Below are 14,143 nucleotides of genomic sequence, written 5' to 3' on the forward strand. Positions count from 1 at the left end.
GTCTTTTTCCCTCTGGTATTCGTGGTTTATTTCTTTTATATATGAGTTTTGCACAAAAAATTCCAGAAATCTTTAAATACCACTCCAGTGAGAAGTTGTAGCATTACTTTAATTTTACTTGAGATATTTGGATTGAGATATTTGGCTGCATATTTGGATATGCAGTATCTTACGTTAAGTTTATACGAGCTCTGTGAAAATTTAATGATTGTAAATAGCAGCGGTGTACGCTATGCAAAGCATCATGGTTGTTGCAATTGATTACCTCTGACTTATATCCACATGGAGGAAGTTGTTTTACAATATAGTGTGAAAAATTAAAACTTAGTTTTATTTTTTGTACAGTAGGTATATTGTGAAAACAAAAAAAATCTTACTCCTGGGGAAAAATTTTGAAAAATTTATCTTGATGCTAAATGGAATTAGGTTTATAAATTTGTACTGTGTGGTTAAAGTAGGGTTAATGACTATTATAGGTGTCAAATAATCTACTAATTCAGTTCAGGTGAATCCAGACTATTCGGCCTCTAGATTTTGAGTACCAATTTATTTGGCTTCTCCTTCAAAGATTAGGGGATGTCTTAAAAATGGGATATTTAAATTTTAACATCAATTGAAATTTCCCCTCTGGAAATTTCAGAGGGCCCTCCAGAGGGGGTTGAAGTTTAAAGGTGGCATATTTAATGCTGAAAATACATATAATATATGTTTGTAAAGAGGCTCGAGTTCTGTTGATTCAAGCACATTTAGAAAGAGAGCTGGGTAAGAGAGAGGGTGAGAAAGGGATAGGGTGAGAGAGATAGATAAAAATATGTCTGTCTGAATCGGTAGATTATTACATCGCCCATCCACTTGTTTAATTACTATAACAGCGTATTGATATAATGAAAAATAATATTATTAAACATAAAAAATATTTTATGATTTTGGTGTGATCAACAAAAGATGTCAGAAGTTGTATCTAGTAAGATTGCTTTAACTTTATAAACTAATATAACAGGGTTTGACTGTTATAAAATTAATTAGTAATATGTCACTTTAAAATAACACAAAATAATTTTTTTTCGTGATAGGAGTTAGAAGATGGTGGATTAAAATTCTCTCCTGGAATGTTGTCTTCGCTTTTGGAGTCATTTGTGATTATAGGAAATTTACAAGAAGCAGAAAATTGTTTAATCACTATTGAGAAGAATTATTCTAACTTTAATCTTGATACTTACAAACTAATAGACTTGGCCACATTATATGTTAAATCTGGTCAATATGAACGTACGTTTTTTGTAAACATTTCTTCTTACTTTTTTTTAAAATGTTATGTCTTATCAGTATTAAGTTTACAGGATTTTAAATTAAATTTAGAATTTATGTTCTTTTGTATTATTATTTGAAATTAAGTTACTGTTGATAAAATTTGCGAATTTTATTTATTTTCTTATCTTTGTATAAGTGAAATGTAATTTTAAAAATATTGTATGAAGTTTATATGGAATATTATATTTTATTGGTTAGGTTACTTAGTATATGAAGTATTATTTGAAGTGTAACAAAATTGACACCAGTCAAGTGTGGTTGTCTGTATATCAGTATTAAGATAAAAAAATTAAGTGTACATGTACAGACATATACACAATTTTTTGCTTGATGATTACATCAAGCAAAAAATACTTATATTTAATTACATCTAGCTTCCTCTAGGAATCATGAGCCTTTCCAGTGAGGGAGTTTTTGTGCCTTTAAGAACTATCTGTGTTTTACTGTATGTTTACTATAGCAGATGGTTCTGTTCAAAAATGATTCCTGATGGGGTAGTAGACACATTATAGTAGTTTGGGGTCTACTAATTGATGATTGATTTTGAACTGAATAATAGAAATTTAAAAATAACTTTTTGCGGGAGGGGCACTTTGTAATAGAATTTAGGCCAAAGTAGCAGAAAATTAAAACTGTATCTTCTAGGAAATGTCTTCCTTTATTTCTTCTCTTTTGTAATTCAGTATGAAACTGTTATGTCAGGTAAGATATTCTGGAATTAAGAGAGTCCTCTAGTTAGTTAAGAGTCTGTTGAAAATGAAGTTGGAAAAATGAGATCTAGTTTGAAGAATATTTTGGTTATTTTTCAAATCGTAGTATATTCTAGATCCATAATATTCTTATTTAATATTTCATATTCTTGAAACCAGAATGTGGAGTGTTAGAAATTTAAATAAGAGCAAGAAGCTAGGTAATTTAAACTGAGATATGATGATAAAATTTTGAATAAGTGGTTGGGACTAGATTTAATATGAGTTAAGTGAAAAGATAAACATTTTTCATGGAATCAATGGATAATAATTAAAATTAAATAATATTAATAAATTTTTTTCTAAGATTCTACTGCCTGTAATTGTATAATTTTATGTATTTTATATACAGACTAATATTTTAGTAAAAATAACTTGTTGATTATTATTTTTTCCATTTGCAAAAATGGAAAATACCATACTTTTTATACCAACTAATAATTTAATAACAGCAACCTGTTCATTATTGTTTATTCCAAAAATCAATTTATAGCTCATAAAAACTGCTCATTTGAGTTATTGCACGTTTTTTTAAAAAAATAAAGTTTTTTAAAAAACTGACCTCTTTGGTAGACTAGAAGCATTGTCTCTCAGCTGGAAGCTTTCTGGGGTTTGAATCCTGTTCAGGATTTCAATTTTTATGTGAAAATGACCAATACAAAACTCTTCATAGTTAACTTCAATTGGATTTCATTATCTGTAGTAACCTTTGATGAATAAATAAAATAAATATTTATTGGAAAAATGTTTCTAAAACTATTTTTAAAATAATAATGTATTTTTGGAATTAAGTCTAATTTTCTCCTTTCAAATAGTTGAAAACCCTTAACAATAACCACCATTAACAAAAATATTGCTGCAAATCAAATAATATTACACAACAAATAAAAGATTGTTTTGAACAATCGAATAACAATGCCAATAAGCTAAGTTTTATGTCTGTAGATTTACATTTAAAACTGCTTTCAAACATATAAAAAAATATAACTAAAATATAACTAAGGTTAGGTACTAACTTCTTTAAATAAAAATTAAAAACAGAATTTAAACAAATATAAAATACACAATTATTTTTATTTTGAACCACAAGATGTTGCCAGCAGTATATATGGTTAAATTTAAAACCAATTTGGTAGTAACATTTAGCAGTTTTTAGATGGTAATGTCTTGATCCAGAACAATTTATTTATAATGGTAAATACTATGAAGTAATTTAAATGAGCACAAAGTGTTTTGATGAACACAAAGACTGAGTCCCAGTGGGGATGCCCTTCTCGGAATGTCCCCCATTAGAGGCATTGGCATAAACACAGAGTCCTGGCTACTGGAGTGGGGACCCAGGGGTGGCATAGCTGGGCCTGGTGAATGCTACTCTGAGGGTTTGAGGCGGGCACAAAGTGAGATCCAATCGGCGGGCAGAGATGTGGAGGCCCGTTAGAGTAAAGGACACTCCCCTGGCCTGTGTAATACTTAACTGCAGGATCCAGCCCAGGGGAAAAGAAGAAAAAGAAAGTGTTATGATGGTCTATTTGACAGATTATGCAAAATACATAAATTAATTCTTTTCATTTTAGAAAAGTTTAGAATAAAGTAAATTGAAGGAAAATTTGCATTTACTATGAGAAATACCCACACTATACAGAGTTCTGACTTGAAATATTTTATTGTATCAAATTAATGTGTTACATTACTAATTATTATATGGTGTGAAAATTCATATTGAGGTAGTCTTTTATAATCTATAGTAACCTAAGATGAATGAATAGATTAAATAAATACTTACTGGGAAAAATGCTTCTAACATAATATTTAAATAATAATAATGTACTTCTAGAATTAAGTCTACTTCCTTTAAAGTAGTTGAAAACCCTTGATGATAACCACCATTATTAAAAACATGAGTTTTGTTGATGGTGGCTAACCTTTGCAATTTGTTTTTCAGGTGGAGTAGATATTTTGAGTAAAAAACAAGAAATAAAACATCAAGAAAGTTTTTCTAGGAATTGCTTGGAACTTCTAAATACTGTTGCTGAAAATAATGGTCCACATAAAACAAAAGAGATGTTAAATTTATTAATTGATAAAAATTATTGCAATATTTCAAATATTATGTTAGGACCATTAATTCGATCACATCTTATAAGGTACTGTATGTTTGGGTAGCAAGTAGTAATTTTACTTATCAGCTCATTTAATTCTATTTGTGTGGTATATTACAAGATGCTACTTTTGTTTGTAACTAATATTTTATTTTATTAAGTTAAATATTCTTCAGTGGTGCAGTTTTCAAGTTAAAAGATAAGCAGTATCAATGTAGTCAATCTGTAATCATTTAAGAGGTAATGGAAATGAATTCTATTCTTAATGAATGCATGAAATCATCATTAGCATTAATGAGAAGAAATCTGAGAAGGAGTTGATTCACTGATTTGTTGATGCTCGTACTTAATTGCTGGTTTACATTCTACTAGAAACAGGATTAAAATAGAAGTGTTAATTGAACAGTTGAATGTGAGATACATTGCTGGGCTGTAATTTTGAGAAATAAATCACATTGTAAGAGGCTTTTTATTGTAATGTAACTGAAAAGCTGTTCGTAGATGGATTTTTAAATTAATGGATTTACCTAGTTGCAGTCTATAGTATATATATAACTGAATAACTGATAGGTTGTATATCTAATTTATGTCATTTGGGCTTATAAGATTTCATAAAATCTTTTTGGTGCTTACGTGTGTAGAATATGAAAGATGTGTAGAATTGGAAACATTTCTTTGGTTGTATTGTATATTGCAGATAAACTGTATGACACAAGTAAGAAGTTATGTTACTATACTACTTTTAATATTTTTTGTTAAAATTTGTAACAGTCTCTTAGTCTTTTAGAATTTTAAATTTACTAAAAGTCATTGCATAAGAATTTTCAATAATATTAAGCAGTTATATCCTCTGTCATAACTTTTGTTCTTGATATATTTATTTTGCATGTGATAAATTTGTATTTTATCCTACCCCACAGAAGGGTGATTGGTCATGGTGGCCAATCTGAGTTTAAGATTTCAGTGGTTTACAAACTTTTAAGGTAACTTTAATATTTTGATTAAGACTGCCAAAAACAACGGCGGTCGTTTACATTTTTTCTTTTATTCTAAAAATACTGTTAGAAATACTTTTTCTACAATGATTTATGTGTAAAAATGTATAATTGTAAATATTTTATTTATTACTATTTTTTTATTTTTTTTCTGTAAATAAATTTTTTTATGTATTGTTTCTTCAGAATGTACTGATGATTTTTTTAAACAGTTGAGGTTGCCTTCTTGTTTTAAATTTTAAATAATTTTTTATTTAATCAAATATAATTTGTATTGTTAGCTAAATTTATTACATATTACCATTTATGTAGATTAACTTAGCATAGGATTAAATGTAGTGAATCTTTATAATCTTTAACATGTTAACAAATCAGTATGTAACTTTTTTTTTAATAATTTTTCTCTTTAGATTAGAAAATATCTGTTTAAATAAGTAATAAAATAAAGAATATCTTAAAATTAAAACAGTTCTCAATTTTATCAGAGTGAGGACTTTTGCTAAGGTCAGAAAGTTCAGCTATGTGTTTGCCATTTGTAACAACATTTTTATTTTCCTAATTTGTACGTTGCAATCTGTTCAACTAGTGAACAATAGGCAACCAACTCTTATATCCCAATTAGATAAGGATGTGTATTACATGTAAATTAGGTGTAGTCTTGTACAGACTCAGGCCAATCATTCCTGAGACATGGTTAATTGAATTCCAATCACTAAATTACACCGGTATCCACTGTCTAGTATTCAGATCTGCATGAAGCAACTAACTTTTACTAGAATTTGAAAATCAGCTGTTAAACAATTGATTTGTGATGATGAGTTAACAACTAAACCAGCCAGGTGGACTATTTGCAACAAATAACATTTGAATTAATGTAGTTTCTCACCATTGTTGTTATTGTTGTTGCAGCTTTATAATATTAATGTTTTGATTTTTGTTTTCTCTTGATAGGGAAGATTTCATCGGTGCTGTAAATATTTATGAGAAGTGTGCACTAGATCACAAAAGCACACCTTTACAACATGAAATTTTATGTGAATTGATAAAAAGAGAGGACCAAGAAGTATTTGATAAATTTAATGAAAATAATATTGATAATAATAAAAAAGTAAATGTTTATACAGAACTTTTGCAAAAAGTAATTAGTATAGGGAAAAACATTCATGGAGATGAAAATACTAATGTTGCATATTTAGTTGCTTTAGCTGAAAGTGGTTTAGTTAAAAAAATGAACAATTTTGTTAAGGTAAGATTTTTATTAATAACTGTTTGATTTATACAATCCCTAATTTTCCTGGATGAGTTAATAAACTATCCTGATCTTGCTCCCTTCTGTAGGCCAGTTGTTCCTTTCTTCCTTCCTTATCCTTGACTTTTACATAGGATTAGGTAGGCTGCCTCTGTCTGGAAGGGCAAATTATAACTATTTCCTTAATGCATGAGGCATATTCATAAAGTAAGGGCCGTTTGGTCTTTAAAAAAAATGAACTCATGAGAAAAGGTTTTTAGTTAAAGTTTTAATTTACTACATACCTACTTCACTTTTCCACATAATTGCCATTCAGTTCAAGCACTTTTGGTAATGGTGCACCAGTTTCTTTAACCCCTCTGCATAGAAGTTCACCGCCTAGAAATTGAACCAGTTGACAACAGCAGTCTTGAGTTCCTCGTCATTTTCAAACCGTTGTCCACCAAACTATTTTTTCAAATGCAAGAAGAGGAAGTAGTCGCTAGGTGCAAGGTCTGAACTACATGGAGGATGGTCAAAAAGTTCCCAACCAAAAACTTAAATCTTCTTGGTTAAGGCAGCAGTGTGAGGATGCATGTTGTCGTGAAGGAGGTTTATGCCAGGTGACAGTTTCCTGCATCGTCGATTTTGGATTACACATCTCAGTTTGGTGAGCGTTTTTCAGTACATGTCAACTGTAATTGTTGATCCACCTTCCATGAAATCAAGCAAAATGTTGTCAACATTTTGGTGGCAGTGGCCTGCCACTCCACTCTTTATCTTGCACATTTGTGTGGCCATTTTTAAAATTTCAACACCATTGTTTAACCTTTCCTTCACTCATTACTCTATTTCGATACAACAGGTACTCCCTATGTATTTCAGCAGCTGTAGATCCTTTTGCACACAAAAATCAAATCACAGCGCACACTTCACAACTGGCAGGAGAAATGATTGCCGTGGACATTGCGATCTGCATTCACTGGCAGGCAAATGACTACTGAATCAAAACAACTACTTCAGTGGCTTCGTAAATAGCCAATAGATGGCCCTGCACGTTTGAAACTGTGTTCAGACTCGCTAATATTTAAATATAACCCGACAGCCCTTCATGAATATGCTTCGTAGAATCTGCCTGTAGAATTCTCCCGAGTCTTTGGTTCTCATTTGAGGATTCTAAAATTGCTCAAACTAGTGGCCAAGGTGTTTAATGAATAAAACCAGCCTTCCTAGTGTTCCTGTAATGGAACTCTGTTTGCTCAGTGGTGGTTTTTAATCAGTTAATTTTGCAATGTTTTAAACAATATTTAACCTTTTTTTTTACAGTTAATTACTTAAGAAATTAAATGACTGTTTATTCTTTATTCTAATGAATAATTTAACAATTAGTGGCTAATGGGTTAACTACATAACTGCTCTGTAAGCGCTATATAAAGTAAAAATTAAGCAGTAATCTACACTGCATTCAAGCGACTACTGATAGTTTAGTAAGAGAGCTTGTTCTGGTAGACTGTATGTTAGACTGCTCTGCAATTTTAGTGCTTTTCATGGGTTTTTGGGCTGTTATTTGAATACGGATGTTAGGTATTGATCGGTGGTTGTGTTAGTGAAGTTTTGTGACTTTTGGTCAGCGAACAAATTTTTTATGTATATTTTTATATTACCATAGTTGCGAATATACTCGTATATTCAAGTCATTCTGTTGTTTACTAGTTGTAAACAAGGACTTGCTTTTTTTCTGCAGACTATTAAGTTGAGCTACTGTGAATTATTTTAAGTGCTAGACTCTATTATAAGAGTATTTCTTTTTACACCTACAACTTCTCTATTTTTCCTTTTTCCAACTTATTCTTCTGGTTCTATCCGTTTCGAGTCACTCTGCTTCTTTTGGTAGGGGTCAAATTTCGGTGCTTCTTTTGCCCTGAAATTTGACACCCGAACTCCCCCAAAAAAAATTTTAACCACTTTTTTGTTACAACCCTTTTTCCTTTACTGGAATTTTATCAACGCCAGGTCTAGTATAAAATCAAACAGGCAAAGAGAGAAAAGTGGAAGGAGGTTATTAACGACATCAATTGAGACCCTTGAGATAAGGGATTTCAAATCATCAGTGGCAGATTCAGGCGGCAACTTCCAATGCTTCCAGAGAACAAAGTTAGGGACTATGTGGCGGCTCTCTTTCCGGCAGCTCCTGGATGAAGTTATTACAGAAGGGAAAAAGTTGAAGATACAGAAGAGTCCAGGCCCGGACGAAATCCTGGTGGAGGTGATTTGCATTATGGTTGAGGTAGTACCAATTCCATTTCTTAATATTATGAACCGCATACTCTATGAGGGAAGTATTCCATCCATATGGAAAGAGTCCAGACTCATTCTTTTGCAGAAGCCGGGTTCAGAAGATGTACCAGAGGGGTACCGACTAATCTGTCTCATTAACAGTTTCACCAAACTCTTGGAATGAATGTTGGTGTTGCGCTTGGTGGAGGATATTAACATTAACGGAGGTTTTTGTGACTACCAATTTGAGTTGTGAGTCTAGCAGATCAACAGTAGATGCTGTCAGTAGGGTTGTTCAGCTAGCAGATAGGGCAACAGAGGGAATGTGGAGGACCCACTTAATTCCAGTTCTAGTGAAATATCAAAAATGCGTGTAACTCCCTGCGATGGCATTCGGTGTTCTGGGAGCTCAGAGAGAGAGGCATTAAGGGTTATCTGCGGCACTTGGTCCAGAGTTATTTGCAGGACAGGTATTTGGCTGGATGGATGGGAGAGTGCTTAGGTTCCATGCCGCATGCGGGGTCCCTCAGGGTCTGTTCTGGGCCCTTGTTGTGGAATGTAATCTATGACAGGGTGCTTGGGGTGGACTTTCCTGGTGGATGACCCCCAACTGGTTTTGCTGATGATTTGGCATTTCTAGTTATATATGGCTAAGACGGAAAATTTGGTAATGGCTGCAGCTAACAAGGCGGTTGGTCTTGTTCATCGGTGGTTTGGAACAAGAGGCTTACAGTTGTCCCTGGATAAGATGAGAGTTGTCATTATGGCAGGGAGGAGAAAGATCATGCTGATGATTATTAAAATTGACGAATATACTGTGGTTCCTCATCTGGTTGCTAAGTACTTAGGTATAGACCACCACTGGTTGTTTTCGACCCATGTTCATAAGATGTGTATTAAGACCCAGAAGGTGATTACTAGTCTCAGCTGCTTCTGGGGGGAGTAGAGAGGGCCCTTGTACATTGAAAAGTAGGATGTATGTTCACGTCGTGAACTCAGTTGTGCTTTACGGCATTCCTCTTTGCTTAAGTTGGCCGTAATTAGAGACTGTTGGAGGGACTTCAAAGAAGGACGACCCTACGAGTTGCCATATAATTCTGTTTCCACCAAAGCCATAAATCATGATGGTTGCGGGGGTTGGTCCCCCTGCCATCATGTCAGAGTCTATGAAGGGATGGACAGGGACAAGTCATATGACATTATGCTCAAGGATTGACAGATTCGATGGAACGCATCTAGTAAAGGGAGATGGACCTAGTGTCTAATACTGGAGATATGACCATGGTTCAGGAGAGGATTTGGTGAGCTAATTTACTGGCTCGCTCAGTTCCTGACTGGCCACGGTGCGTTCAGGGTCTATCTGTATGGTGGACAGAGGGCTGAGGATGATGCATGCCTGTGTTGTGGGAGTGACAATACACCTGAGCATGTGGTGTTCCACTCTGGTAGGTGGACTCAGGAGCGCTGTCAACTGATGATTGGCACACTCACAGTTGAGAATGTCGTTCCTAAAATGAGCGACAGTTTGGTGTAATAGTAAACTTCATTACAGGAATACTGAAAAAAAAGACAGGTGCTGAAGGATGAGGAACAGCCCTTTGTGAAGTCACCATTTGTTCGAGCTTGCCTGGATGGGCGGTGGCAATGAAGCAGCAGGACTCCTGACCCCCTAAGCAATAAAAGATCAAGACCCGGTGGAGGCACCCCCTTGGGGATGCCTTCATTAGAGGCAAGACACAAAGGGCTGAGACCCAGCTGTGGGGTGGGGATGGCAGAACAGCCGGACCTAGCTGCTCTGCCTTAGTGGTTAAAGGTGAGGCACCTCCTAGGGCCACATAGATGCTTAACTGGACCTAAGCCTAGGAAGATGGGAAAAAAAAGAAAAAGTGACTACTGATATGTAGTTTATTCCATCAAGATACTAGCTCTAGATCACATATTCATGTTTCTAACTTTTTAAGGCTTGAAAAGTTGTACTTTAAAGAACTTAACTAAGATTGTAAGGGCTCTCTAACTATTTATACTGTTAAAAAAAGGTTGTGTAATATTTTTATTTTTTAGGTTTCAGGTAGTAAAATAAATATTGGCGTTCTACTTGCACGTTGCAAACGACTAGCAGATGAAAATAAACCAGAAGCAATTAAAAAAATTATTACTGCTATCAAAGAATTGCCATATATAAAGTGTGAAAATTTTTACAATATTCTTTTAAAAGTTTATGGTCAGTTAACATTTTTATTTTTATATATACATATATATTGTTTTTTGGGGGAGGAAGGAAAGTATTCTACTGGTTTATTAAAAATCCACTAAATCACATTTATTTAAAATTTACCTATTTTAAAACATAATATGTTCTTGAAAACCTGTGACTTATTGGTAATTTAAGAGTGTCATCAAATGTAAACCAGACTTTTGTCCTCACAGCTCATGTACAAACTTGAGTGGGGTGGTGCAGAGGGATATTGATGTTTAAATGGGGAAGGGAATGGATGCTCTAACTGTTGTATTCACATCTCTCTTGTCATTAGTGTCAATGACCATGTGTCATTGGTTCATGATAGTATTATCGTGAATTTCTCTGAATGTGGATGTTAAACGTCTAAAATTTTCACTAGAAATTTGGAGCTGCCTGTGCAGTTAAAAATTTGGAGATATGATGCCATATTCCCAAGTCAGCAAATTTAAAGGATTGTATGAAGCTGATGAGGGTCATAATAGGAATACAAGGACAAGTGTGATGGTAATGAACACTCAGTTATGGTGATGAATGATCTGTGTTCTCATTGAAGTTGATTGGCATCTTTATTATGGCCATTTATTTATCACAAAGATCATAGGTTCCACAAAGTCTGTATGATGTCGGTTTCAAAACTTTTGACCAAAAACCAGAAACAGGCCTAACAGGAAATTTGCCAAAGGCTTTTCAGTCTTGAGATTTGCATCATATAGTCACATATGATGAGACATGGATCCATCTACATTCCCAAAGCAAAAATGGTGAAATATGGAGAGGAGAGCATTGCCCTATAAAGGTGAAAACACAAATCATCATTTAGGATTGGAAAGGCATATTGCTCGTTGATTTTCTTCATGAATGTCGCACTGTAATTGCTTCATATTTCTGCCTGTAGGAACCAAAGGGACATCAGCCAATAAGAAATATGATTCTCCTCCAATAATAGCAGGCCATTATTGGAGAAGATTATTTTATTTAATCATAGGATATATTTTAATATATAGGAGATCATTTTATTTAATCATATAATGACATCCATTAACAGTCAGGGGAAAACTGATGAAATTTACTGAGAACTTTTAGAAAATGCCTCTTAGGGTCCAAATTTGTTTCCCTTTGATTACTTTTTTTGGGGGTTGAAGGATGTTTTAGAGCAAGAATGTAGTAGTTTGTGTGCAATTGGCTTGCCACATGTTCTCAAATGTTTTATGAAGAAGGGATTTACAAGCTTCCCCTACATGTTGGAAAAAATTTGTAGAACCTCTCGGAGATTACATAGAAAAATAGTAAATAAGTTTTGTATTTGTATTCTGTACTAAAAAATGTTAAAAACAAAAGTCTGGTTTCGATTTGACTGATCTTCATAATTTGGTAATTGGTAAGATTAAACTATAATCTTGAGGGCTACATGGAAATCGTAGAAAAGCTTTCTTTTGTATCTGTATACAGATAGAAAGAAGATTTTTGAGAATTGGTATCCATAAGAGATCGCATCGCTATAAGAGAAAAAATTTATCTTGATGGCTACAACATTACAGTAATGTTTTGGGCTCTGGATCCAAAGTTAAAATGTATCATTACTTTTAATCACTTCTTTCAAGATTGCTTTAAAAGTGTGTTACATGGGTCCCCAAGTTAGAATAATTAAACAGCTCAATAATTTAAAGTAACAAATGGGTTAACAATTGCTGATCAAATTTTCACTATCACAAATAAGAACAGTCAAATGAAGCAGAAGAAAGAAATCATTATTTTCTTAACATGTGTATTTTTGCATTCACCTGCCAAAACTGCAATCAATATTTATTACAACTTAATGTAGATTTAAATTTTTAATGTAACATAAACTGTTGTCAGATCTTTTATTTACATAACTTTGCTGCTGCTGCCATTTTATTTCTAATCTGCATAGCTTTAGTTTAGAATGCTGTTTTTTTAAATATTCCAGGTATTGTGGAAACATCAGGTTTTAGTCTTTGACACAAAAAATAATTTATTATACTATTGATTTATTATCACTTCCTGCCCATTAATAAACAAGGAGATGGATTTGCAAACTGAAAGTCACTTAATAGATTAACTGCAATGCGTTTCAAATTAATAAATATGCAAAACAGGTGATGCAAAAATGTATATATTTGAAGAAAATAATGGTATTGGGTGGTTTATATACATGACTCATTTAATATGACATTTACTGCCAAAGTTAAAAAAAATTATGTTGAATCTGTTTTAAATAAATTACTAGTTTTCAGTGAAAAAACTAACTTTAATTGAACATTTTTTTTTGTATGTTTTTGATTATTTCTTGTTATCTTGCTGCTGAGACTAGACAGATTTACTTGTGTCACTGAGTAAGGTTGCAGTACCAATTGAATACATAATTGTTATAAAAAAAAATTATTTAAATTTGTTTAAACTAAACTTTTTATTTAATAAGTTTATCAACTCCCAACTATCAGCCATGTTGAAAAAATCTGTGGTTTTTTGTGTTCACTTTGGCCAAACATACGTACAGTTTTTGTCATTGTTATCTACATGTATAAGTACATTTGGTCAGAGAGAAGAGTGTGTTTAGAAGTGAGTAATATACTTTAAATTATTAGTTTGTTTATATGTTTTAAATATTTATATATTAATAAAAAGTAATTTTTTTTTGCATAGTAAGACAAGGAGACTGTGATGGTGCTTTATCTCTTTGGGTAACTCTTCAAGAAGAGAATGTTGTAGTGACTGATGATTTTCTTCAACAGTTATCATCATTTTTAACTAGTAACAAAAGAAATGTACCATTTTCAATACCTGTTTTAAAATTTAAAAAAAGTATAACAGATGCGTAATAAAGTATGTAATTTAGTAAATAGAATTCTAATTAAAAGTTTATTTGTGTATTAGATTATTTTTTATCTAGTTTGTTTATTTTCATAAAAATTTCATCACTCCAGTTGCTATATCATTTACTTAACTAAACTCAAAGTGGATGATATTTTCAACATACAACTGATATTTCATACTAGACATTCAAAAAAAAAAACTATTCCTTTAATAACACTAAAAACACAGTTTTTGAAGAGTTTTATTGTGTTCCTAAATTTTATACAGAATTCAAAAGTGCAACCAGAATTATTCTATCACCCACAGTTTCTGTGTGATAACATTCTTAAGTATTGATTTTGCAGAATTCTATATGTATTTTTTTGAGATAACTAATGAAGATAAAAAATATCTTATATTTATTCTAACCA

At 32.5% G+C, this 14,143-nt stretch overlaps 1 protein-coding gene across 4 annotated transcripts in view; it reads left to right on the plus strand.

The window, feature by feature from the left end:
• The window catches only part of LOC142321630 (leucine-rich PPR motif-containing protein, mitochondrial-like), a 57,243-nt gene extending 43,449 nt beyond the window's left edge, over window positions 1–13,794 (plus strand). For 3 of the 4 annotated variants that reach the window (XM_075359881.1, XM_075359883.1, XM_075359884.1), the window contains exons 12-16: window positions 1,074–1,269; window positions 4,003–4,204; window positions 6,106–6,400; window positions 10,721–10,880; window positions 13,563–13,794. In XM_075359881.1, coding sequence (XP_075215996.1) covers window positions 1,074–1,269; window positions 4,003–4,204; window positions 6,106–6,400; window positions 10,721–10,880; window positions 13,563–13,738 — 1,029 coding nt within the window. In that variant the 3' untranslated portion in view covers window positions 13,739–13,794. The remainder of the gene's footprint in view (window positions 1–1,073; window positions 1,270–4,002; window positions 4,205–6,105; window positions 6,401–10,720; window positions 10,881–13,562) is intronic. The other variant, XM_075359882.1, reaches the window with a different exon arrangement.
• The last annotated feature ends 349 nt before the right edge of the window (window positions 13,795–14,143 follow it).

This window comes from Lycorma delicatula, chromosome 3, assembly GCF_047948215.1.
Source record: "Lycorma delicatula isolate Av1 chromosome 3, ASM4794821v1, whole genome shotgun sequence".
NCBI classification, from domain to species: Eukaryota; Metazoa; Arthropoda; class Insecta; order Hemiptera; family Fulgoridae; genus Lycorma; species Lycorma delicatula.